Here is a 27,874-nt window from a genome sequence, read left to right as displayed (position 1 = left end):
GGGGTGGCATAATTCAATGTACAGGCATTTTTTTTTTTTTAAAGCGAAATTTATATCCTGACATTTAGTACATTTACTCACAATGCACACACAGCAATACTAAAAACGTTTTTATTCAACACACAAATGGACACAAAATCTTTTTGGCCCCACATAGAATTAGGCATCACTCTCTGTGCCCGTACACAGTGTGACATGCTGAAACAAAACTGCATGAATTATTGTTATTATTTATTATTCATATTATTTATTATTAGCCAGCGCTTGAAAGAAGCCATTTACCTGAATGTGGTGGTTAAAAGCAGCAGCACAACAGCTTCTGGTGTCGTGCTAAAGGGCAGTTGTTAGTTGATATGCAAAGAAAAATGTACATTAATGGCCCTTCAGTGAGTAGAAAAACAAACAAAAATACATTTGAAAATGGCACAAAGGATAATAATTAAAAAAATAAGTTGTTGTACAAATCATTTACAAGTGTTTTGACATTGTCTCTGGCAGTTTGCACACAGAAAACTGTGCAAAAAAAATTAAAATAAATGTCACCACCGTGCTATTGTTTTCCACATGTACTCTATAGTAACAGCCAAGAAGTATAATACACAGAAAAATCATGTCAAAATGTACTTTTTTGTGCACCTTGCTCGTTATTAAAAATGTTGGAGCTGTCTAGGCTTCCGTTCATGGTTGACTTTGGGGGACAAAAACGTGCACATTTGTGTCTTTCGAACTTCGAAGAAAGTCTTTCCTCACGTTTTAATGTCCACGAACCGTGTTCCCATCTTACTTCCATGCTCACAACACAACAAAGATGGTGCTTCCCCTGAAGAAAAAGTCCACACCGTCACACTTGGAAGTCGTTGCCGAAATGCCGACGCTGCTCCTCGGTCATGGACAGGTAGGTGGCCCTCATGCTCGGGGAATACTACCAGGACACAATATGACGGAAGTGAGATTTTTCCAAGAGAAATTTTGGGAGGTCAGATAATTATTTTCAAACAAATCCTTTGTCTGCATTGGAATAAATATACAGTAGGTGCTGGGGGGTAGTCATTTTGAGTAATAAAAGAATCAAGAATAATAAAATCGCATATAATAGTTTTGTATATAATATATATGTACTTAAATGTAATTTAAAAATGACAATTAAAAACATTTAATAAATATTTATGTTTTGACACTTGCTGTAGGAAATAAAAATGATCGAAAGCGTCATGTAGAACTAAAGGTTATGGGCCAATGTTTTCTTTAATATGATAAAAATGATGGGATATCGTAAAATTTCCATTTTGTTCTATAATATATAAACTGTAATTTATTATTATCATTGTTTTAAAACGTGACAACTTCAAACAAAAATAGTTTTGTCTTTGTTGACATATGCTTAAGGAGATAAAGATGAACACATAAATAAATTACTTAGACCAATTTGACAATGCTACGCACAGGGGGGAAAAAATGAAATCGTTCCCACATTTACCTGAAATCTTTTGTAATGATTTGAATTTGGACAGGAGCTCGCTACATTTAATTGTACATTCGTCCACTAGATGGCGCTCCTGTATTTCTCATTGAAAGCATGCATCAAATTTTCAACTGACACATTTAAATGAATACATTTGAAACTTAGACAATATAATAACATAATAGCAATAGTGTGGCAGTCATGCAAAGTAGAGCGCCCCCCGGTGACCATGCAAGGGGGGGGGACAGGAAGGTGTTGGGAAAAAGTTAGGGATGGAAGAGTTGAATGAAAACAAGACTTACTCGGCTTCTATACGGCTGAGAGTATATCTTCAAAAGTTGATTGAAAAAAAAATGAAGAAGAGAAATGACGGACAGACAAGCAACACAAAAATAAACAGAAGAAGCTGTTAGACAAAAAGCTACGAGCACAAAGCAGCACATCTTAAAGAAAAGCAAAATGGTGCAGAGTACATAAAGGAAAAATATATCATGAAAATTGGACCTTTTTTCTCTTTTGAAAAGAAAAAAAACGTGACTGAATAATGAAACGGAACCAGTGTCGCTATTTCGGTCTGAGCGACAAGTCTTTTAAAGTTTATCGCATAAAAAAATAAAAAAATAAACGTTGCCCTCTTCATCGTCGTCTCCCAGGGGAGTTTGACGCTAAATGATGTTCACGTTGCCATGAAATTTTAACCATGTTACTTCCCCTCCGCTCCATCTGCAAGTGCACGCTTGCACAGAAAAGAGGAAAAGGAAGACCCGTCTCTTTAAGGCAGAGGAGAAATCAAGGAAATAATATCCATCCATCCATTATCTGTACCGCTTCTCCTCACAAGGGTCGCGGGGCGTGCTGGAGCCTATCCCAGCTGTCTTTGGGCAGTAGGCGGGGGACACCCTGAACTGGTTGCCAGCCAATCGCAGGGCACACAGAGACAAACAACCGCACTCACAATCACACCTAGGGGCAATTTAGAGTATCCAATCAACTTGCCGTGCATGTTTTTGGAATGTGGGAGGAAACCGGAGTGCCCGGAGAAAACCCACGCAGGCACGGGGAGAACATGCAAACTCCACACAGGGAGGCCGGAGCCGGGATTGAACCCACGACCTCTGAACTGTGAGGCGGACGTGCTAACCAGTCGACCACCGTGCCGCCTCAAGGAAATAATATGACGCAAAATGTCATTTTTATTGTTCGGTGTGTTGTATTTTAACAGGCAGATTTTTGTATCAGGTATTGGGGGAGTGTGACTCTGCCTAGCAACAAGTGACAACAATGTACAACTAAATTACTGAAACTTCCATGACTTTGTATATTATTTCTAGTTTGTTGAATTGTTTATTTCGATTGTGCAAGGAGGCAGAGCTAGACGTGCACAAATTCTACCTAGCAACAATTGACACTTCGCTTTCAAAATAAATAAAAAGTCAAGGGCCCCCCTTGCTGATTTTTTTTTATGGTAGAAGACTAAACGCCCTACGTAGGACCCGACCTACCGAGGGCGGCGGCGAGCCTCGTCCAATCAGAGGCACGTTCTCGAAGCGAGGATTCCCCCCGAACAGAGCCGTCTGGTTCCTGAGGAAAAACGGGCCGGCGACGAGTCAAAGACCATCAGCATCATCGACAACGGGTACGCTTTTGACGCGCTCACATGTAGTCGCCCATGGGGGCGCTGGAGAGCGGGGGAGCGGGGGGCTGCAGGCTGTTCTGGCTGCCCATGCTGCTGCTGTAGCTGCAGAAGCTGTGCACGGTGGTGTGGTTCTGGTTCTGCGAGCCCATTCGGTTGCGCCGCGGGTTGAAGGGGTCCTCCTCGTCCATGTCGTCGTAGTCCTGCTCGCTGAGGGTGGCGGAGGGGCGGCATTTCATTTCACTGCTGAAACTTTTTGGACTTTGTGGATTATTTTTCAATGGTTGTGTTTAGTTGTATTGCACAAGGTGGAGTTTATCATTAATAACCGGCAAATGGCTTTAGTCATATGATATGTAAAGTAATTTGCATGTGCCAATGCATCACAGACAATTTGGGGTCAAAAATGGACCGATACACAAATTGGGTCTATTTGACACACTTTCTTGCATTGTTTTGTTTAAAACGGGCCATTTTTGGGGGTTGTTTTGTACAAAACTACCCATTTTGGGTTGTTTTTGCAGAAGAGAAACTTGGGTCAAATTGACCCAAATTGAGGATCGGTCCATTTTTGACCCCAAATTGTGTTATTTTTAACCCAACTGTAGAGTGGATGGACTATTTTTTGACTGTTTGGATTATTCCTTTTTCATTTTGCGGGTTTCCACTGACATTTGGACAGCACACTGACCTGCTGGCAATCTGCCTCCACGCTCTGGGGATGGCGCAGAGCATGATGGTGAAGGCACAAGCCGCCAGCACGGAGAAGAGGCACAGGTAGAGCATGCCCTCAACGCCGTCATAACACACGCCCACCATGGCGTCCAGGTAGTCCTGCAAATAGGCGGACAGTTCACGCGGGTACGTTCCACGCGCCGCCCTCCTGCTTATCGTTGGCATTGTTGCACCTTGTTGAGCCCTCGGCAGTCTAACAGGGCTGTCAGCTGGTGCAGGCTGGCCTCAGACGAGTTGAGAACACGCTGGATGCCCACCAGGTCTCTCTGCAGAGAAAGACAGCACCGCTGATGCCAAATGTGCACATGCGCGCACGTGTGTGTGTGTGCGTGTGGTACCTCCGCTGTAGGGAAGAGCGGCACGGCGAACTGCAGCAAACCCTGGATCTGGATTTGCATGGTGGTCAGAGATCTCTGGAAAAGTGTCAGAGGCTGCAAACGAGGCAGAGTACATTACAAGACAGAATACTACCGCTAATAATAATACTCATAATAATAATGTGCCATTTTAATGACTTTAAACCAACATTTTAAAGACTAAATTCAAACCCCAATCCATGCTTGAAAGCAAATTGCTGTCTCGAAAACTAACCCTGGTTGAAACCCTACTTTGACAATTCATAACCATGACTTAAAATTGTATTTTGAAAACCTGAGTCAAACACCGTAATCCTGTTTTGAAAACACATTTTGAAACCCTAAATTTGTTTGAAATCCAAACTGTGACTTCAAACCCAAATTTGAAACCCTAATGTGCTTGAAACAAGAATTTTATACCCAAACTCAGGATTGAAACCCTACTTTTGATCCCAAACCTGTCTTAAAACCCTCAACTCAGGTTTGAATCCCCACTAGAGCCCTTACTTGAAACCCTAACTCAGGCATAAAACTCTACTTTAGAACCCCAACCCTTGTTTGAAATCCTAATCGTGTTTTGAAACTATATTTAGAAACTCTGGCCCTGTCTTGTAATCTAACATCTAATTTTATTACTCCGACCCTTGTTTGAAAACCGATTCCTGGCTTGAAATCATAATTTGAAACCCTAACCATTGTTTGGAACACTGTTTTAACATTTCAAATTGAATATTATCAAAACTTTGATATTGAATAAAGCTAAGTGGTGAGACATTTTAAGTCATTATGGGAAAAAAAAACACCCCCACCAGATTCCAATTTTTTTTTTTGCTAAGAAAAAATGGTGCAGCAGTCATTTTTCGCATTAAATGTATTTGTGGCACCAAAGATCACATTTGATGGATGACTCATGAGGAAGAAAAGAAAACTCATTTTTACTGCTCTTGCCTTTGTCTTGGTGGGAGATGTTGTAGGTCTCCCTTTTCACCACCAGGGGACAGAAGACTAATTTATTTGGAAACCAAATTACATAATAATTGAAACCTAATTAAAGCCTGAACCCAAGTTCCATAAAAATTGAGACCTAATTAAAACTGGTACGTTGTTTGAATCCCCAATTTAGGCTTAATGGACGAATGGATGGACGGATGAATGGATGTACCATAATCCTGTTTTGCAAACCCAATTTAACCTTTGAACGGCCATTCAGCCTGACAAAAAGAACCAAATACCAGAAAAGGAGGTGGAGCTTGCTCATCAGCCAATCAGTGGCCACCCGTGTGCTTTGAACTTTGTTCACACGAGAGTTTGTTGCACTTTTTAAAGGAAAAAGTGAACTAAAAGCAACTACATTGACATATGCTGGCCACAACATTAGGTACACCTGAAACATTAGCTACACATGTAACATGTAGGCATTATTATTATTATCGTTAACTATTATGATGTGTACCTGCTGGTAAGGGTTGGTCAGCGTCTGGTTGCAGTAAACATAGTAATGAACGATATCTGCAAGCAAGCAAAATGACGAGTCAGCATTGTGCATTGTTAAGACGAGGCTTTGCAGCCGGCGGTGACTCAGCGTTATTAGTCATACCTGTGCCGATGACGCCTTTGATTTGACTCATGATGAACTTGTCAGGTGCCACGCAGAAGTCACTCGTGGCCTAAAAATAACACGCAGCACTGTCAAATGCACTCAAACTGCAACCTCCACTTCCAAACCTAACGCTGGCTTGAAACCTTAACTTGAAACCCTAAAAGTGACTTGAAACCCCACTTTTAAACCCTAGTTTGAAACTTTAACTTTAATTTCTATTTTAAAATTAATTTGACTCATGAAAGCCTAACCATGGGTTGAGACTTTAACTTGAAATCCTAATCCTGTCTTGAAACCCCGACCCTGGCTTGAAACCTTACTTTAAAGCCCCACTGGCTCAAAACAATAACTTGAAAGCCTTGTTCTGGTTTGGTTTGAAGTCCTACTTTGGAAAACTAACTCTGGCTTGACACTACAACCAAGGCTTTAACAACTTAACTATGGCCTGAAACCTAACATTTGATACGTCACCCCTCCCTGTCTAGAAACCTAACCTGAAACTATAACCCAAGCTTGAAACCCTACTTTGAAACATTAAATCTGGCATGATACTAAAAATCCTTAATCCAGATCGACACCACGTACGATGCTACATGACTAGCGTGCAAAGCGACAATTAACACGCAGACTTGACGAGCACGCTACCGTGGCAACGCGGCTGCCTGCCACGAACGCGCACGCTTCACTAACGAGACCTGTTCCTCATTGTCCAACGAGTGGTGCCATCTCTTTCGGCTCGTTTCCGTGGTAACGCATGGATCCCGCAATTGCCCGCAGGTACCAGTTAACAGCAGCATTAACATGAAAATAATTTCCATTTTTTAGAAATTAATAAATAAACTTGTAACATATGGCATGCCGGGCAACTCACCACGGCGGCGGCCAATTCGGCTCCGAGCGACGCCCAGCTGAGTATCAACGTCAGTACCCCGCACAGCATCATCCTGATGGGGAGGGGGGGGGGGGGTTGTCGGAGGGCATTCAAACATATTTAGACACATTCAGAATGAGCTTGAAAAACACGTTTTTATGCAGGATGACAGTATTTCTAATTTCTAGTTTAAGTACTGTGGTTGCCTTGATGCAAACCTCATTTGAAACCCTCACAGGAATCTAACAGTTGCTAGAAACCCTGATTTGAAACCTGAAAATTCCTGAAAAGTGCAAATAAATGTCTTCTAAATGTGACACACCATAGAGAAGAGTGTTAACAAACCTGCCAAATTTGAATGATTAAAATCATCACCAAGTACTGTCTGAAAAATGATGCTTCAAAATCATGAATAGTTCAGCCGTTCTCTCCACTCGTGGGCGTGCTCGCTAAATATGATGAAACCATAAATCGATGCTACTCTTTATGGCATCTTTCTTATCGTTTAACGTTAACAGTCGTTAACTGCGAATTGGGAAAATATAAAGCACCTGGTGGCTCAAGTACCCCGTTGCAGCAACAACGAGGCACTCATTTGGCACTTGGCAACCAAAAGAATACTAAACAAATCTACTTCCAAGTGGAAGTCAACCCAAACATATTTTTTTCAACAATAAATTCTATGCAAGCCCACTAGTTGAAACAGGGCATTCTGATAAATATTGCGTTTGTGGAATAAGTGTTAATCCACTCGTTTTTAGCCATCTCTGGGGGTGGCCATTTTGTCTTCTGTTGACTTAAAATGACATCACAACTGCTCATAACGACCAATCACGGCTGACCTGTTTTCCTAATCTGAGCCGTGATAGAAAATCGTGAAAATCGAGTGCATTTTGCTGCTTAATTTATATTCCACAAACGCAAAATTAATCAGAATGCCGTGTTTCAACTAGTGGGCCTGCTGGGAACATATTCTTGAAAAAAATATGTTTGGGTTGACTTTAAATTGAATCTGAGTGTCACCTCTCGAGGGGTTGAAACAATGATGTCACTGGCCAGTTGTCCAAATAATGGGGGAAAAAAAACCAAAAACTGCAGCTGTTCTCTGTACCCTCAAGGACAAACGATTATCTCATCGTGACATCAGGCACTCCGCAAGTGAAAGGCCCATTAAAAAAACAATCCTTAAGTCTATCAGAGGATGAATAGAGGTCAAAGTAGTGCCAGTGACACTATGGAGTGGAATTTAGCCTGTTAGCTTGTGACGCTAACACACATTCCCTGCCTGGAGAGTCGTTTGCTTGAATTGCACTCTAGTGGAAAAAAAAAGAGCATCCCGTGGGACGTCTTGACAAAGGGGCTCGGAGCTAAATGCGGGTTGAAGTGAGGTGGCGGTGTGTGTTGTTGTGGTTAGTAGGGCGCGCGTAGCCGCGTAGATGAGCGATTGAGGGCGACAGGGGGATGCACGGCTGGATGGACGGACGTTCCGGTGGATCTTACGCCCCCGTGAACTCTCTCTCCGGAGGAGGCGAGCAATGCGCGTCGGCCACTCGGCATACATGCGCAACTATCTAGACGCTAAGTGAAAGGCGCAAGCTAGCTTCTGCTAAAATGAGGAATTCAAGCCTGTGTTAGGAGTTCAAATTAAGGTTTGAATTCAAGGTTTGGGCCTCACGGAAGGATTTCAAGCCCGGGGTGGGGTGTGATATAAGGTTTTCAAGGCTGGGATTGGAGTTTCAAAGCATGGTTTCAAAGTTGTGTTTCAAATCAGGGTTAAACTTTCTAATGAGGGTTGAAGTTAATGTTTCAAGCCTGGGATAGGGGTTCAAAGTAGGATTTTAAGCCAAGTTGAGGTTTCAAACTACGGTTTCAAGAGTGGGGTAGGGGCTTAATGTTGGGTTTGAATTCAGGATTAAGGTTCCAGAGTATGGTTTCAGACCCGGGGTAGGGTTTCAAAATTAGGTATTCAAACTTCAAATACTTCAAAATAGGGTTTCAAGTCAAGTTCTCAAAGTCGATTTTGAGGTTTTAAGTAGAGATGTTCGACACTTTTTTTTTCAGACCGATACCAGTGCGAGTAATCGCGAGTAAGGATACCGCTGGTACTTTTGATGCATGAAATTTCTTTAACAAAATGGCAAAATTTGAGAACAAAGACCTATCAGACAGCTGATACACTGATGTGTAAAACAGCCACCAACTAATTCCAAGGAGGACTTACTTGAAGTCAGATTTTTTTGTTTAAAGCATCGGTGGCTGGTATCGGCAGCCTTTTTTTAATACCCAATACCTTAAAATAACGCCAGCATCGGCCCGATACCGATACCTTGAATCGGTACTCGCGCATACCTAGTTTTAAGCTAGTGTTAAGGTTTCAATAGAATTTAAGATGGGGTTTCAAAGTAGGGTTTTAAGGCAGCATTAGGGTGTCAGATTGGGGCTTTAAGACAGCATTAGGGTTTCAAACAAGCGTGAGGGTTTCAAAAGAGGAAAGTTGTGATTTCCTTCGCAGTCCTGGTGTGTGGTGAGAGGAAGTTATTAACTTTAAGTGATTGCATTGATTGCTTGCTGTCAGCGTGTTCATCTAAATGCAAAAAGGGATCACGTCGTGTTTGATTTGCGGCTAAAATGGAGCGTCGTGTTTGCGTCACGCTGGGTGGATTCTTTCGGGTGAACATCTGGGTTGCTGATTAAATGCGTCGCGGGCATCTGCTGTAAACTTCGTACAGTGAACTCCGTATGGGATTTAGCACTCGGTACGCTAATCGGCGTCTTTTATTACAGAGCGTCGGAGAACCGAGTGCGCGGCACTCACGTGGTGAGCAGCCAGCGAGACTGCTTGGCGAGTCCCAGACAAGCCAGCAGGCAGATGATGAGGTCGAGGATGAGGAGCAGGAGGTAGGCCAGCCACCTGCGAAAAAGAAATGACATCAGCATACAAACACAGGGAACTAACAATTGAAGGTGCACGTTCGCTCAGCAGGTAAATATGTTCAACATCTCAATTCTGAGTCGTAGCTGAGCAAGAAAATAGCTATTACAGTATTAGAGTGACATCACCATGTTCAATAATTATGTTTTTTTTGTTGTTTTTTTTTGTCTCGCAAAATATGGTTTCGAACCAGGGTTGGAATTTCACCAAATTAGCGTTGAAAGCCAGGGATAGGGTTCAAGGTAGGGTTTCAAACCAGGGTTGGTGTTTCACATTAGCGGTTCAGTCAAGGTGTCAAACTTGGGTTAGGGTTGTGAATTGGGTTATCAAGGGGTTTCACAGTAGGGTGAGGGGTTTCAAACAAGGATTTCAAATGAAGATTTCTAGTCTGGGTTAGGGCTTGAAACATTAATTAGGGTTACAAGAAAGAAAAAAAAGAAAAAGAATTTCAAACCAGAATTGGGGTTTAAAATCAGGGTAGGCGTTTTTAAACAAGGGTTTCAAATTAGAGTTATTAAGGGTTTTAAGTTTTAAAGCATTAGTTAGCTTCTCAAATAAGTTTTAGGGTTTCAAACTATGGTTTCAAGTTTTGGTTATGATGTCCAAGTAGGGTTTCAACATTCGATTAGTAGTAGAATTATTTCAACATTTTCGAAGTAGTATTTCACGTGTGAGTTACGGTTTCAAAAAATGGTGTTTCAAGACAGAGTTGGGAGTTTCAAATTTGGGTTTCTAGTTTGAGGAAGTGTTTTACAGTATGGTTTCAAACTAGGTTGAGGGGTTTCAAATTAACAATTCAAATGAGGCTATTCTGTCTTGTTTATGGCTTCAACCTTTCGTTCGGTTTTCCAGGTAGGTTTGCAAGCCATGTTAGGATTTTAAGTTAGGGTTTTAGATTAGGGTTTTGTTGTCTGTGTTAGGATTCCCAAGTAGGATTTCAAGACAGAATTCGGTTTTCAAACCAGAATTAGGATTTCAAATTCAGATTCTAAAACAGCATTAGATTTCAAATCGGGGGTTAAGGTTTCAAGTTGGCTGACCTGTAGTACTCGACGCTGGACGTCAGTTTGGCCACGGACGCCAGGTCCATGTCGGCCTGGGCCCAGTCTGGCAGGCCCACCAGCTGCTTGATGACGTTGTCGGCCATCTGCTGCATGAACTGCAGCGTCTGCACGTAGTCGCCGCGCGTGGCGAAGATCTCGTCCAGCCGGGCCAGGTGCTGATGCAGGCCGCTTTTCATGTTGCCCATGGTGGTGCTCACCTGCAGCTCACAACGATAAAAAAAGCAACACCATGATAATAAGATGGACGGCCCGGGCTGATGAAGCGCCATTATTTCATATAAGACTGCACCTGAGCCACATGCTGCTTCACCACCTGACCACACGAAGCAGCAACGAGACTGCTATTGTGTTTACTGGTGTGAGCCGGCGGCTAATGAACCCTTCAAGGAGGACGGCAAACTGTCGAATTTACTCGACACGAACGCTTCCCGGACTTTAATTATAACGCCTGACTTTGCTCGGGGGGAGCGATTTGTTTACGAGGAAATGGCGAGACGCGATAATTAAAAGACTAATAAATGCTCTCCTTCAGCTGCGGGTGCTTAGCGCCTAATGGAGAGGCTTGTCGCATTGTTGTGTGAGGGATTACTTGCTATTTTCATCAAGTAGCATCCGGAAAACAGATTATGCTGCTCACAAATCAGCCATCGTTGGCACATTTTAAACAAAATTGTCAGTCCATTTCGGAATAGTTCCAGAAATTACAAGCGCTCCCGACTAACACTTTATACTAACCATGAGATGCCTCCTGATCACAAATCAGCATCACAATGTAGTAGAATGCCATTTTCAAATCGCAAAGGCTGCAATTTCTGGGAGGAAAAAAAAAATGCTTAATTTTGGTCGGCAGGTAGGCTTTATTTATTCATTTATTTATTTATATTTATGTCTAGGTAAGTTCAGTGCTTAAAGCAGAAGTCAACCCAAACATATTTTTTTCAAGAATATGTTCCCAGCAGGCCCACTAGTTGAAACACTGCATTCTGATTAATTCTGCGTTTGTGGAATACGAGTTAAGCAGCAAAATGCACTCGTCTTTAGCCATCTCTGGGGGCGGCCATTTTGTCTTCTGTCGACCGAAAATGACATCACAACTGCTCACAATGACCAATCACGGCTCGGATTCAGAAAACAGGTCAGCCGTGATTGGTCGTTGTGAGCAGTTGTGATGTCATTTTCGGTCGACAGAAGACAAAATGGCCGCCCCCAGAGATGGCTAAAAACGAGTGGATTAACACTTATCCCACAAACGCAATATTTATCAGAATGCCCTGTGTCAACTAGTGGGCCTACTGGGAACATATTCTTGAAAAAAATATGTTTGGGTTGACTTCTGCTTTAAGAAGCGCAGTCCACCTTTGCCTATCATTGCTTCATTAAACATAAAAAGTTGAAGTAATCGTCACAGATTTGCTTGAATTATTGTTGCAATCTTATGACTTTCTGACTATGTTTATGCTAACTTGTTTCATAGAATTTTGTTAGTGTCATCGTGAATGACCCCCCCCCCCCAAAAAAAAATTGCAATTCGATTATTTTCGATTATTTTTCAAAATTGTTCAGCCCTAATTGTGACAGTACGGTTTCCAGAACTGGCTGCATCATGTCTTCAGATAATATTATTTTTCTTTTATTTACTTTTCAGGGGAAAAATGTGTAGAGTCTTTGGATTTGGTGAAGCAGCATGTGGCTCGCTGGCCAAGGTAAATTTTGAAAGCTCTCTGTTCCACATAATGATTTTCTCAGTGATTTCATACGAGCGTGTTGGTTGAAGTAATAATTGGCTGTGAGTTAGGTTGAGGCGCAAAGCAATTTGAGGGAGTGATGTTTATCTCAACAAGCTGTCAACAAACAAAGAAGACAGACATACGTATGTGACATATACAGTCAGGCCAGCAGTAATCGGAAACTTTTTTCATTTTCATAATTATTCCACAACATTACACCGGGGACACGAGTTCCCCTCAAATCATAACAAGTATCTCTGTTTTCACACAGCTTCTGGATACTCTGACAGTAAATTATTATGTACGTTGTACATTTTTTTTGCACAGTGTGGAATTCAACTAAATCATTACATTTCTGAGTATTTAAATGAATAAATAATTGATTTGTTGGATCTTTGTATTTAGTTCGATTCATGATTCGTATAACTTTTCTGTAGCTTTAAAATTAGGATAAATATTTGTTTTATATGCATTTCCCCAAAAATCATACGTCATATATGGAAGTAATAGTAAGCTATAAATGATATATAACGATTTTTTTTTTGTTCAGGATAAAAATACAAATCAATAAATGCATTTCAAGTTAGCAAAAATCGGCATATTGACGACCCCAAAAAGGTGATTGATTCGTCGCAAGATTAAATTAAACACCGCGTGGTGCTCGGGCCCTAATTAAAGTTTAACGTGGAAGCCGGAGTGTGTAATGGAACGCGGGTGTGCGGTAACTCAAAGATAGCAACCATCGTCGCCGCTGGCTAATGGAGCTCAGCGGAAACATGCGTGTTCTTCACGGCTCGCCTGTGTCGGGCGGCCGCAAAGCTCGTCCTCGGGGACGGGAAGGAGTGCTGAGAAGACGACGCGTGTTTATGAGCAGGAAGTGGTTTGTTGAGTTCAACATCAACTCTCTAAATATAGGAATGAGAAAAGAAATTCAGCGTAGGCGATACAAGTACACAAGGTCTTCCAAGTAACTCAGCAGCTGCTCTCACATTTGTAGTAAATACAAAGTACGAGCAACCTTGGGATCACTAACATGATGGGAAAGTATCAGTATCAATTTTATCTTTGTAGCCACTGATCCATGTAACAGTAAACATTTCTATGTTTTTTCGTCCAAATAATTATGATATGTTTTTTCTAATTTCATTTGGACAACAGAAATCAGAGAATAATTAATGTCGAGAGGCTGAAATCGGAGGATTTGAACAACTTTAAGTAGGACTGCACGATATCGGAAAAACATGCTATGGATGTTGCCTGTAGTCATACTGATATTGCAATATTTAAAACGTATCTAAAGACATGACATTTTTATGATCTTATGAAAGAAGTAATTATTTTCCATGCGGCAAAATAAACAAGCTCAATGCGCTCTTAATTGTAATTCCCCCCCAGATAATTTTCAACTATTGAGTGGCGATGCACATTTCAGTTTGCGTCCGACTGGTCAAATTCAGATAAAAGCAGACAATTCCACAATAAAATTCTTTGCAATATGCACGGCCATTACAGCATATCAATATTTTTTCGATATATTGTGCGCCCCTAATAGCCAGTTCTTAGTTCTTAATGATTACTTGATTATTGAAATAGTTGTCAATTAATCAATTAATTTTGACACCTGTAGTTCCAGGTTATGGTCAGGATTTTATTTTATGGCGGTGTTGGGTTCAGCATTGGTTTTGAAATAAAGTATTTGTTCTTTTCATTGTATGTCTATGCTGTTACAGTAGGAGCCTTAATGACAGCATAAAAAAGAAAAATGAGAAAAAAACAAGAACTGTCTTTATAGGTTTTTGAGCTTAGATGGCAGCCCCGTAAACATAAATGGACCAGAACCGTTATTTCCTTTCTGCAAAATCGGCGCATCAGTGGGAGAACAGAAGAGCCGGGCGGAATTGATTTGCCTTTGATGGAAGGTGTGAAAAGAAGCTCATGCCTCGTCCCCGATGGGGTGACTGCCAAGCCCTCTCTAAACGATGGAGTTAATTTTAGTGCTGTTCGCTTCCAATGTAGAGTATTAAAAGCATGCTGTTTTGGCCACACTCCATCTTTGGGCTTCGCTTCCAAGAGAGAGCGCTTGTTCATCAACGCATCATCAGCATATCTTCCAGACTGTGGCCAATCAAGGTCTTGCCTCCTTCATAGCAGGTCTACAAAGGAGTCCGGCCTTTCTCCGATTTCAGTCGAAGCTCTGAATTGTCCCTTTTCCGCCCTCATTATAAGCATTTTTTTTTTTTTCCCGGGGGGAACCGAGGCACACTGGGCTCTTTGTCCTGCTTAAGAAGACTACTTCTTAGCAGTCCATAGACCGCATGTGTGCGATGCGGTCCCTTCAGGAAAGCACCGAGCATGGGATTTCCAAATAAAGAGCGTCACATCCAATTATGCGCCGGATGGAGTTCACACGTTTGCAAGATTTCAGACAGCCTGGGTTGTGTTTGTGCTTTCTCTCCAGTGACAAAAAACAGGGAGGAGGGTTTCAGTTTGGGTTAGCGTTAGGTTTTCAAGTTAGGGTTAGGTTTTTTCAAGGCATGGCTTTTAAGTTTGGGTTAGGGTTTCGAATTAGGGCTTCAAGTTAGGGTTAGGGTTGAGTTTGGTTTAGGGTTTCAAGGCATGGGTTTCAAGGCATGGGTTTTAAGTTTGGGTTTCAAATTAGGGTTAGGTTTTCGAGTTTGGTTTAGGGTTTCAAGGCATGGGTTTTAAGTTTGGGTTTGGGTTTCAAATTAGGACTTCAAGATAGAGTTAGGTTTTCGAGTTTGGTTTAGGCTTTCAAGGCATGGGTTTTAAATTTGGGTTAGGGTTTCAAATTAGGGTTTGAAGCCAAGGCTAGGGTTTGGGTTTGGCTTTTAAGTTAGGGTTTCAAGCAAGGGATGGGGAATTTTGGTTAGGGTTTGGGTTTCAAATTGGAGCTTGAGTTTCAGGTTAGGTCTTCAGTCAATTTAGGGGTAGGTTTCAAGTTAGTGTATCAATTAGGTTTCAAAGCAAGTACTTCTAAAATATGGTTAGGGTATCAAGGCTTTATAATCAAAGTAATGTGTTTGAGTTTTAAGTTTGGTTAAGGGTTTCAAGACAAGGTTAGGGTTTCAAGACTATGGTGAGGTTTCAAATTTAGGTATTAAGCCATGGTTGGGGTTTCAAGACAAGGTTATGGTTTCTAGTTTGAGTTAGGATTCCAAATGAGGGTATTAAGAGAGGGTTACAGTTTCAAATTGGCGTTACGGTTGCAAATTTGGATTAGTGCGGATCATGTTTGGGTTTCAAGTTAAGGTTATGGTTCCAAATTAAGGTTTCAAGCCAGGGTCGGGGTTAAAGACAGGGTTATTTATTTTCTGGATTGTTTTGTATGCCAGTACACAATAAATATATAATAAAAAATAAATAAAAGCAGAAAAAACAAAGCAAACTGTCTACAAGCGAAAGTTACTAAGAACAACAGCAGCCTCTTAAACATCACTGGACCGAAACCTTAATTAACGCCCTATAATTAAAAGCAGATGCAGGAAAATGTCCTCTTTTCTGACCAACGTTAACATCCGTCGATACGTTGCACCTACCAGGCTGTCCACGCCGCCCAGCGTGTTGTTGGCGTTGTACAGCGAGTACGTCAGCTGGTAGATGCCGTCGTTGGTCTCGCTGTTGCCGTAGAAACCCACACCCACCGCCACGCTGCGGGAGAGGCACAGTCAGTCGTCTGACAAATAGACAGTTACGATATTGACGTCTTTGTAACAGAATAGGAGGTAATTACCACTCGATTTTTGAAAAAAAATAAATAATGCTTCTCTTGCACTGACACGTTATTTTTACATCTTCGATTGAAACAGTAAATAATAATAAATTCTGCCTGTGTGAAAGCCACATGTCTACGCTCTTTAATTCTTTTGGAATTATGTTTCTGTCTGCTACAGGGGCTGAGATATTAATCATTTTGTAAGTGTTGAATTTCTGGGAGAACTTCAGGTTTTCAAGGGTAATTCCAAAGGCGACCTTAGGTTTTGGGGAGCTGTTGAGAAAGGCGCTTTAGGCCTTAATGGGTCAAAGTGAACATTTAAAAAGTTTCCAAAATTTGGAGACAAGTGTTTTTCACAGGACAGCGACGATATCCTAACACAACAGCAGCGGGAAAATGTGTCCCGGTATAAGGTTTTAAATGACGGATTAATGTTTTAAATTAGGGTCTGGCTTTAAAATGACGGATTCGATTCAGGTCAGTTTTTATTTACGTAAACATAGGCTTCACAAGCGCAACGGCTTTTTTAAATTTCTAATATGCTGCCCTTCATCCTCTGTATGTATGAAAACATTAGCGCTAGCTTAGCATGACAATGGTGCTCATCATTTAAAAGGTGTCTTGTTTGCGTTCAGCCCGCAGGTACAAGCCAACACATGCAGTATGTTTTGGGCGCAGCGCTTCCGGCGGAGAGGCGGGTCGAGAGATGTGACATGAATAAATCACAATGTTTGCCGAGTGGCGAATAAAAGACACGGAGATATAGAAAAAAAATATGGTGTGAAAAGGTATTAGCACATGCAAATTGGGACACACGCGAGGTATGATAACGACGCACATAAAGACTTGTGTTTGGTTCAATGAATGCTCTTCCCTTTTGTTCATCCACCATTGTGCAGATGCTAAAAATTCACAGGCTTAACTGCAGGCAACCGTCTCATTAATTCAAGTTTTTTTTTTCTTTTTTCTTTTTTTGAATTCACCACTTTTGCCTCGTGTGTGCTCTTCGAGCTGGAGTCTAAGCCAAAGAGAAAGAACATCACAGACAGCCCACAACTGTCATGGCGAGGAATGACAATGCAGAGAAAAAGACGGGAGGAATTTAGGGGAAAACTAAAGTGAAACGGCAGCGGGGGAAAGAAAGGCTGACGGCTATAACGAATTGACTCAGACGGGTTTATTAAATATTTAGGTTTTGACCCAAACTGGCAGCCGAACCGACGAGAGGAGCAACTGCCTCTATGCCATGTGGTGACCGGCCTGGTTTTATTCAAAAGTTGAAACTGGAGAATTTCCCATGACTTTTAGCTAGTGTGAGACACGTTTTTGTTTGGTTGCTTGTGTGTTCATTAGGCTAGCGTGCTACTATCCGGTTCATGTAGGATGAGCTCTATACATAGTATACAACTATTGTAATATACATACATATACATACATTATATATATATATATATATATATATATATATATATATATATATACACATATATATATACACATATATATACATATATATACATACACATATACATACATATATATACATACACATATACATTTATATATACATATACATATATATGTACATATATATACATACATACATATACATACATACATATACACATATACATAATGTATATATAAAACATGCATATACACATGTATATTTATTCATATAAACTGATGTAAAATATCAATACACAAATAAGGAGCCCTTTTCAACACCGAAAAATACTCATTGATAGCGACTATGTCACATTTGTCAGCAACTACCGGCGGCAAATCAATACATAATTTACTGAGCTTTTCTGTTACATACTGCGCTTTGAAAGGTCACAGGGAAAAGGCACGACTAAAAGGGCAACGCGGTGCGGCATTAAATGATATTCAAGAAAGAACAGTCAAAACATGTGAAAGCGCAAAGCTCGACAGTGGTGGGACTGATGAAACGCGTTGTACAACACGACTGTCACATGGTTTCGAGCGGGGCCTCCGCCGCACTAGATTCAATTAGCCACTTTGCACAGAGGGAAAGAGAGAGAGAGAAAGAGTGAGAGCGCGTGTCAGCGAGCGGCTTAACGTGCCGCTGATGTAAGCACCGACCACGCGCCATCACTTCCTGTACGGCGTATGGTGATCTTTGTGTAAAAAGTAAACATGTTCTGATCCTCTGGCCTGAGCTCAAAGCAGCCATTGTGGATTCTGCAGGTGTACCTAATGAAGTGTCCAGTGACTTTAGACCTAGTTTTAATGAGACCGAGCTGTCTGCCGCAAGGACACGAGGGGCCAGAGAGACGCGCGGAAAGGAAACGCCGCGCATCGTCGCGCATGTCAAGTCTGCAAAGTAAATCGAAGGGGAAATGGTAAACACCTTGAGAATAACAAGAGGAAAGTTTTCTTTCTTTTTTGTTTTGAGATGATAAAAACTAAGTGTTGAGTAAAAGTCACTCCTGTGTTTGAAAATGCTATGACCTGTATATATATGTTGAAAGTTAGGCCTTCAAGACAGGATTAGGGTTTCAAGTTGGGGAGTGAAGAGAGTTAGGGCTTCAAATTAGTGTTTTAAATTCAATTTTCAAGTTAGGGCAACACCAAGCCATGGTTAGGGTTTCAGGTTTGGGTTGGGGTTTCAAGTTAGGGAATCAAGGTAGAGTTTCAAAACCTAAGGCTATTTTATCAAATTAGGGTTTATACTGTAGCTACGGTTTTGGTTACAGTTTTGGATTGTGCTTTTAAGACGGAGGTGGGATCTCAAAATAGGGTTGTAAGACAGGGTTTCGGTTTCAGAATTAGGTTAAAAATTAGGGCTTTCAATTATGATTTCAAATCAGGCTTCAAGTTAACATGACGAACTAGAATTTCAGGTTGGCGTTAGGGTTTCAAATTGGGGCTTTAGGCCCGGAATAAGGCCTCAGGTTAGGGGTTTGAATTATGGTTTGAAGTTCGCATTTCAAATCAGGCTGTCAAGTTAGGATTTCAAGCCTGGGTTAGGATTTCAAAATAGGTTTCCGAGTTAGGGTTTCAAGTTAGTGTCACAAAGGGTTGCAGGTTTGGGTTAGGGTTATGGTGTCAAACTTGGGTTTCAAGTTTGGGTTTCAGGCCAGAGTTAGAGAGTTCAAATTAGGGCTTTAAATGATGAAATTGGGCTGGCAAGTAAGGTTTTCAAGACAGGGCTAGTATTTAAAGTTGGACTTTCAAATTAATGTATCTAGTTAAGTTTTGAAGCCACGGTTAGGGTTTTAAATGAGGGCTTTGAGTTATGGTTTGAAGTCAGCGTTACGTTTTTAAGATGAGGTTTCAAATTCAGATATCAAGTTGTGATTTTAAAACAGAGTCAGGGCTTTCGGATTTGAATTATGGTTGCAAATTTAAAGCCAGCGTTAGCGTTTCAGGTTTCAGTTAAGGGTTTCAAGCCCGGGTTTGTGTTTGATGTTAAGGTTACAAGCCAGGCTTACAGACACAGACTACAAAGTGGGCGGAGTTCAGACTGAGAATCTTAAGGATACGCGTTGTTGTTGTTGTTGCTCACCAAGTGACGAGGCCGGCGGTGACGGCCGACCAGGTGACGCAGCACGAAGCCGGCTTCTTGCTGTCCTCGTCGCCGTCGTCGTCATCCTTGCGCCGGCAGCACAGGCAGCTCAAGTACACGGCCAGACACAGCAGGTTGACGCCCAGCACCGCCGCCGCCACGCAGCCCAGAAACAGCAGAGACTGAACAAGACCAAAAACCTGGTTAGAGTTTCAGGTGTGGGTTATGGTGTCAAGTCAGGAAAGTATCGAGGTAGGATTTCAAAGGGCTGACATGTTTTCTGAAGCTGAGCCGTGATTGGTCGTTCCCTGAGCCCTGGGTAATTGTGATGTCATTTTCAGCCGACAGAAATGACAAAATGGCCGCCCCCTAAGATGGCTAAAAATGGGCGGATTTTGCCGCTGAACTCATATTCCACAAACGCAATATTAATCAGAATGCCTTTTCTCAACTAGTGGGCCTGCTGGGAACATATTCTTGAAAAAAATATGTTTGGGTTGATTTCCACTTTTAGGGTTTCAGGCGTGGTTAGGGTTCCAAGTTGAGGGTATAAATGGTTAAAAATGAGGGTTTACGGTGTCAAGTCAGGACAAGTGTTTCAAGTACTAAATAAGAGGATCAAGTTAGGATTTCAAACCAGATTTTGGCTTTCAACGTAGAGTTTAAAGACAGGATTAGGATTTCAAATTAAGGTTTCAAATGAGGGTATCAAGTTAGGGTTTCAAATCAGGTTTCAGGTTCGGTTAATGATTTCAAGCTCGGCTCGTCTTTTCAAACGCTCTCTGTAGCCCCTTTCTCGAAAGAATCCAGTCGTAAATCCGACGTTTCCTCGTGTTTGTTTAAGGGCCGGTTTCTTTGTGTGAGTTACAGTTAATGATCAGTTAGGAAGACAGCGAGCCGTGATCATCTCCACATCTGAGGGGCTCACAGAAACAAGGCCAACTGCATACTGGGGGGGCTCTCATCTTCTCTGCCAGCATCCCTCGCCTCCAGCTGGCGAGCAGACACCTCCTTGCGCTGCTCTTCTCCTTCCACTCTTCCTACAAACCCCCACCGACGCCCTCCTCTTCGTCCCACCTTCTGTGAAAGACGGGACGAAAATAGATCGTCCAATGCGAGCAGATGGGTTGAGCAAGTCCCCCCCCCCCTCCTTCCATTTCCTTTCTAGTGCGCCTAACATCTTTTGCTTGCCGAGCCATATGTTCCCATGGTGGGTGTCATGCATCCTGCAAGAGTAGAGAGGGATTACAACCCCTAAATAGGGAGAATCTGATGGATTATGGCGAACCGTAAGAGAGAGAGAAAAAAAAGATGAGGCTAGCCCGTTTGACGCCGTAAAAGAGCAAAAGATGGAACCGTGGACGCTCGTTTCTGCTCCATCTGTCTCATTTCACGGCTATGATGTCGACCCCGACGACTTTCAACATAAAACAGGCCCGCAAACGAGAGGGAATTACACGCCCTCCCTGTTATACAGTGGGTCAAATTGACCCATAAAAACCTTCTGTACATTTGGATAAAAGCTTATGCTGGTCTTATTTTCGTTCTTTTCTTTTTAGTTAATGATTTTTTTTTTAGAAATATTCGGAATTAGCATTTTAATAATTATGCAGCATGTCACACTGACCAATTAAACAAATATAACAGCATGCACTCGATTTAGGATATTAAATTGGGGTTTCATGGCTGGGTTTGGGATTTCAGAAAACAGCAGGTTCTAGAGAATTTTCCATTCGGGCTCCGACTTGGTGAAATGCCCTACCCGCAGAAATTAGGGTGGCCATCGCTAAGGGAATTTTTTTAATATTTCTTTTAACAAAGGCTAATTTTTACTATGCAAATTTTGTTAAAGCATGCCTAGTCTCTTGCCCTGCCAGATCCCTTGACATCTGGATTTTGGCCTGTCTAACTGCCGCTTCTCCTCAGGCTTTCAAGGGAGGGTTTAGGTTGTAAGATTAGGGTTTGAACCAAAGTTCAGTGTTCAAATGAGGGTATCTAAATATCGTTTAAAGCAAGGGTTAGGGTTTCAAGTTTTTGTATGTTTGTGGATACGAAGATGCTCGCGTCGGTCATAAACATTTGACCCCTGCAAACGTACAGCGGGTCAAGTTGACCCATAAAGCAAACACAAGAGCAGGCCGAGGAATGAATGTAGGATGGTTAAAATGAATCATTAGTATGGGAACAGTCCGGGTTAAACACAGTGTGCATCGCCATGGTAACTCGTAGCTCGCCGAGTGAAAAGAGGAACCATCGGCGTCTGTTTGAACGGAGCAGCATGTGACGAGCCCGCTTCAATGGCCGTCTTGTGATCCCCCCGCAGCCAAGGCGATGCGGAGAAAGGAGGGAATGTGCTGGGACGGAAGGCAAGCCACGGAGCTCGCCGGCTGCCGGGATGCTGTGGACCTGATCCCAGCCGTCAAAAGAATAGTTGATGTCCTCTTTGTTGTTGTCCGGGAGAAGGAAAAGAAAAACAGGTGCTCTCTATTTTTGCGGGAGAATTCCCAAGTCGCCGATGTTTCGAACAGTCGGCGCTTTTGCGCTTTCTCCCCGATGGTCTCCTCTCCGCAAAAATAATGGCTTTTAAATTATGTAGCATCCAAGCAAGGGGGAAGAAAAAGATGCGCATGCAGAGACACGCACGGCCCAACCGCTGTCCTGCATGCAGCACTCACCTTCCGATAACTTTAAAAACACCTTGCATATTTTAACGGCACACATTTTGCTCTTTGGGAGAGTAATCATCTTGAAGTAAAGATATCTGCGCAAAACAAACACACTTATATTTACATTTTCTTCCTAAAAACAACATTTATTTCGTGTTTCCCCCACTTTAGTCCTAGCATCCGGCAGCTAGCTTGCTGCCTAAACGGGCTGCTGTACAATTCGAAACAAGCAAGTTAAGCACAAAGAAAGTTCACCGCGCCTCATGAATTGAAAGAGGAGATCAACATAGAGAACGTTTAATGCAGGATCATCTCGATTCCGGGCATTTTAAAACACATTTAAAGACAAAATCTCACAACCTAAGCTAACCTAACTTGTTTGTTGCCTAAACAGGTTGCCGCATGAATTCGAGTTGCGGCGATGTCTCGCCTCAACAAATCTTCCGTCATGGCTCCGATTCGACGATTTAGAGCGATTTCTGCGTGAAAGAGGCTACGACGACTGACAAGCAGTGCGTTGTCAGCTGGCTGTAATTTAACACAAGTTAAGTCAAACAAACAAGGCTGAAAAAGCATTATCACCATGTGAAATTACAGAGTCAAGATTTAGGTCTGTGTGTGTGTGTGTGTATGTGAGATAAATTGGCCAAATGGACCAGTGTGCATCCTTGGATGCCATATCAAACAACGGCAGATATTAAAATACATAAACAAGGAGACATTAAAAAGTATTCTGAATATGAATCTTTGGTGGGTAATCCAAGGCTGAAATTTATGGCCTGATGCCTGTTCAAATCAACATGTCCCACATAAGCAGTGATTTTAATTACTACATAAGCACGACATTACAGACACACTCCATCTGCTACGCTTTAAAAGTGGCCTGCAAGTGCTGAATGTGTGATGGCAAGAGCAGCGCAGAAGTTGTAGAAAGTGACATTCCCTCTATGTGACAGGAGCTAAACGGGTGGCGGGTCATGGAACAAGCAAGACCATGGAATTCCCCTCCTATATTTTTTTTATAAAGGGGAATTCCAGAAATTCCATTGCGCATTACTGCAACATTTGACAGTTGGCTGACCTAAAAGTGTCAGCCATGCCCTTGAAAGCAACGTTTATAGACAACAACGACTCCCATAACCTGTTTTTAGGGTTTCAAAGTAGGGTTTCACGACATGGACACGGTTGGGTTTTCAAACTAGTGTGTGGGATTCAAACTAGGGTATCAAGCCAGATTTAGTGTTTCAAACGATGGTTTTAGGGATGGGAGCGTGCCGATACCAGGTATCAGCATCTGGACGATAAAGGTATCTGTCACTCGTGGAGAATGCCGATACCAGCCACAAATAGTATCGCAAAAAAAAAAAAACTGACATCGTTTGACACATCGGTGATTCATTATCTGCGTCAGAATGCAAGGTCCATGATCACAATTTATTTTGTGTTTGTGTCAAATGAAATTTTATACTGTATATCAAAAGTACTAGAGGTATCGGTACCTCTGAGGACTCAAAGAGTACTTGTATCCGTCCGAAAAAAAAAAAAAAAAGTGGTATTGAACATGCCTGGGTCCCTTATAAAAACAGCGTCTGCCAGTCGGTCTTCATATTCAGAGTAGTTTTACGACTTAAGACATCGCCTATAGATTTCATTACGTTTTTATTTCAATGTCCGTGATTTCCTCAGGGATTTCCCTTATTTCCCGTGGTCATGCGGACATTTCGCAGTTAACTTGTCTCTAAAGTGCAGTATGACATCATCACTTCCTACAAGGCACAAGAGACATAAACCTCCCACTACAAGTGAGCGACAAATGCACTCTAACTGCCATCATTACAAGGAAAACTGCCCCCCATCCAGCACCCCCCCCCCCTTCCCCCTCACCCAACCGCCACCAATCATCAGTCCCACCCCTTGTCATCCTCTGCGACGCACTGCTCGATGCCTCGGGGAGGAGGGACGGTACAGGGGTCTTTTTTCCGGCACAGTGCGCTCGGCTGGGCCTCGTTCGCAGCTGGGATGCCATTAAGTCCCAGTGAAGCAGGCACGCTCGATTAGGGGGAGGAAGGAAGTCCAAGCAAGGAAGTGGGAGCTTCAACGTGCCACACTAACTTCAAGCGCAATTTGATTTTTTTTTTTTTTTTTTTTTTCCTTTTTGGAACGAGACTCTTTCTGGTAAGGTGGATAGATCTCCCAGGACCCAGAAGCAACCCCTGTGACCCAGGGGGGGCCATGGGCGGAGGGGTCCTCAACAAAAGGATAAGGGGAAGAGACAACCCAGCCCCCATCATCGAGCGGACCTTTTTGTTGGTTTTGCCTCAGGAGGTCGAAGGGCTGTGTGTTGTTTTGCTCCTAGTAGCCACCACAGACAGCGGTGCTGTGGATAGTGTTTGATTGGGTTAGCACTGGCCTTCAAATAAAAGCTTTCATATTTTTTCCATAAAAATCCCATTTCTGATTTTAAATAGATTTTTTTTTCCTCCCTTCGCATATGGAAAAAAATAAAATACAATGACATTATTCAAAATGAATTGCTTTGTTTTTCCTTTCTGAGGTTTTATTTATTTGTCCTGATACCAAACCAGTTTTGAAACAGTTTTTCCATCAAGTTGTTTATACACCAGACTTTACTTACACATTGGGCCAAATATATGGAATAAAAAATAAAAAATAAAAAAACAAAATAAATAAAAAATTTTTTTTGTTAATTTGGAAGAAACCCATTCCAGCCAGTAAAAAAAATGTATATTTTTTTAACTTGCATAAGCCTGTTTCCGCCAGTGGATTTATTAATTTTTTTAGTCCTGCTGGTAAAAAAAAAAAAAAAAAAAAATTCATGTGCAAGCCCATCCACAGGCAAGCACCATTTAAGCTACAAAAAGTCGCACTCAAAAGGCATGCAAAAGTTGACTTGAAGGCATTATTGTATACTGGTATTTGACAACGTGTGTTAAAATGGTGTGAGTTGTGGTTTTTTAGGCCTATATGCGATGTAGCCCAATACGTTCAAGCAAAGGGTTGCATGCACTAGGTAGGTATACCTACGGTCTCTTCAGATGCCATCTATATCAAACATTATTAGCGGACATAGTGGACATTAAGAAAAAAAACACTTTTTTTCCACTGGTGGAAACGGGCTTCTGCAAAAAAAAAAGAAAAAAAAAATCCACTGGCGGAAACAGGCTTCTGCCATTTTTACTGGCAGGAATTGGCTTCATTCAAAGTAACATTTTTTTTTTTATAACTGGCGGAAATGAGCTTCCATACAAATATTACCATTCACAGAAGTGATCTATTTTTCTAGTCAATTTTGTCAAAACTTGTACCAAAACGCAATCCTTCATAATTTAACATAAAACAAGTTAATGAACTACAAGGCTCAGCTGGTCCATATTTCTGTGCGCAACAGTGACGGCACATTTTTAATATACGACAGATGCTGCAGAAAAAAACAGTCATTTACAAGATCATCATTCTGAGTGGTTATCTTAAATTAATTGCCATTTATCATGCAGGCTAATTTGTGTTATGATATTCTGCTGTCATTTACTAAAACAGAGCCTCGTCCTGATGACAAACGTGCAATTAATACTTGGAACAGGGCATGCAAGAATAACTTTGAGTGATGAGCCACATGCTGCTTCACCAAGTGTCAAGACAAAGACTACGCAAGCATGATGCTACAGTATTTCCTTTTTCATGGTAAGTCATCTATCCATGAGCTGTTTTTTTTTTTGCATAATCTTGCTTGATAACTAACTAGCTAGCACAGTGTATTAATTTTTGTGATGGTAATAAATGCTGACTTCAAAGTGTTGCAGACTGTCAAAACCAATCAAGAATGAGAACACTAATCCCACTGGCATGACCCAAAGAATACATACATTCATCAGCGTTATTGACGATATACAGACGGATCATGCCTTGCTCTTTAGTGGCGACGCTAAACTAAGCTTTGTTGATAAAAACTTATTGTTGGGAAGTCCAAACTTGACTAAATGGGAAGTCAGATGAGGTCCAACCTGCTCACCTAACACATGATGTCTTCTTTCTGGCCAAGCTCCCCAACAACATAGTCTGTCCCATGGAATTCAGCCCACACAGCAACTTTGCCGCCAATAGGGAGGCATTTCCAGGGTCATGTGAGCCTCCGCCATGTTTTCTTCTCTTAAATTGAATTGTGGGTGCTCATTAAGTCAAACAAAAAACAATAACGCCGATCACATGGCCCACTGCCTTAGCTATTATATAATACATTGTGCATTATACCAGTTTGGACATAATACGTGAATTAAACCTTTGTAGGGGGCGCTACAGACAAATTGTGTTGTACTCATGTATGACAGCTTTCAAATATCACATTTTTAGACAGGCCCGATGTGTAAGTAAAGTCTGGTGAATTTTCAAAAATCATTTTCAAAAATGTGAACAATAATATTTTCTTATCTTGTAGCGGTCACTCCTCGGGCTCTAATTGGAGTTTCAAGCCAAGGTTATGCTTTTAAGATAGGGTTAGCGTTTCAAACTTGGGTAAGTGTTTCAAAACAAGGGGTTGGTTTCCAGGCGATTCAAAGTGGGGGACAGGATTAGGGTTTCTAAGTGTTTTTTGTTTAGCGAAGGAATAGTGTTTAAAACTAGGATCGGTGTTCCTAAAGATTAGGTTTTCAAGCTTGGGTGAGGGTTTCTAACAAGGGTTGCCGCTTCAAAGTAATGTTTCAAGCAAATGGTTTAGAATTTCCAAGTACAGTAGGGTTTCAAGTCAAGGGTTATCATTTCAAAGTGCTTTTATGTCAAAGTAGGATTTCAAGCAAGCTCTAACATTCCAAAATAGGGTTTTAAGTCAGGGTTGGCATTTCCAAGCCAAGTTTAGTTTTAATGTAGACATGGTGAGTGTTTTCAGGTCTGGGTTCAGGTATCAAATTAGGGTTATTTGCGCCAGGTTGTTTACCGCGTTCAGACACTGAACATGTTAATCGAATTTTTGATGGAAATTTTGACACCACTTCAAATTATTTCCTTTGGGATTGAATCCAAATATTAGAAACAGCATTCCTATGTGCACAGGTGTACCTAAGTGCCTGTAGATGTTCTACTGCACTCCGCACTGACCTGCTGGTAGTTCTCGTCGTCGGGTTTGAAGCTGTTGTCCACGGGCTGCAGCCTCAGGTTGACGTGCGGGAAACTGTGCAGCCAGTAAGTCCACCACGGCGCGATGTAATCCACGCGTGAAGAAGACATCACTGCCGGCGCGGAGATAAACAAAAAATAAACCACCCCCCAAAAGTTCAAAGCACCTCGTCAGTCCTGTCTCGTATGAGACAAAGGCGGGGATGAAAACATTTTTCCGTGCGTGGTGGAGACACGCTCTCCTCTTCCACGCGAGTCCAAACCACACACAGGAGAATGTTCGAATCCGATTAGATCCCACACTTGTTCGGCAGTGACAAGGAATCACGAGGAGCTGCTTGGTGTATCCCGTGTGTGTTTGGATTCACGACGCGCGTTCACGATTCAGCGGGAGCGCGCTTTGTAGCCACGAGTTGACGTGAGACGCTACAGGAGT

The 27,874-nt window shown here is 42.0% G+C and overlaps 1 protein-coding gene across 4 annotated transcripts; it reads right to left on the bottom strand.

The window, feature by feature from the left end:
- Positions 1-97: 97 nt before the first annotated feature.
- Positions 98-27,874, bottom strand: ttyh2 (tweety family member 2). 4 transcript variants are annotated; one of them, XM_086017451.1, is made up of 15 exons: positions 27,421-27,874; positions 19,646-19,827; positions 15,938-16,049; positions 10,630-10,856; positions 9,473-9,568; positions 6,658-6,730; positions 5,784-5,853; positions 5,640-5,695; positions 4,169-4,261; positions 4,004-4,096; positions 3,787-3,929; positions 3,120-3,305; positions 2,965-3,043; positions 1,765-1,791; positions 98-922 (listed from the first exon to the last, which is right to left on the bottom strand). In XM_086017451.1, the coding sequence occupies exons 1-15, from the start codon at positions 27,547-27,549 to the stop codon at positions 842-844; spliced, it is 1,647 nt and encodes a 548-aa protein (XP_085873577.1). In that variant the 5' UTR covers positions 27,550-27,874; the 3' UTR covers positions 98-841. The 4 variants fall into 4 exon arrangements, with proteins under 4 accessions (XP_085873577.1, XP_085873578.1, XP_085873579.1 ...); XM_086017452.1 differs by having other exon boundaries at positions 10,630-10,850; positions 27,421-27,873; XM_086017453.1 differs by lacking the exon at positions 1,765-1,791.

This window comes from Filicampus tigris, chromosome 19 (assembly GCF_054856515.1).
Source record: "Filicampus tigris isolate MCC_2025a chromosome 19, RoL_Ftig_1.0, whole genome shotgun sequence".
NCBI classification, from domain to species: Eukaryota; Metazoa; Chordata; class Actinopteri; order Syngnathiformes; family Syngnathidae; genus Filicampus; species Filicampus tigris.
The sequence above is the reverse complement of the archived record's forward strand: the minus strand, read 5'-3'. Positions and strand labels throughout refer to the sequence as shown.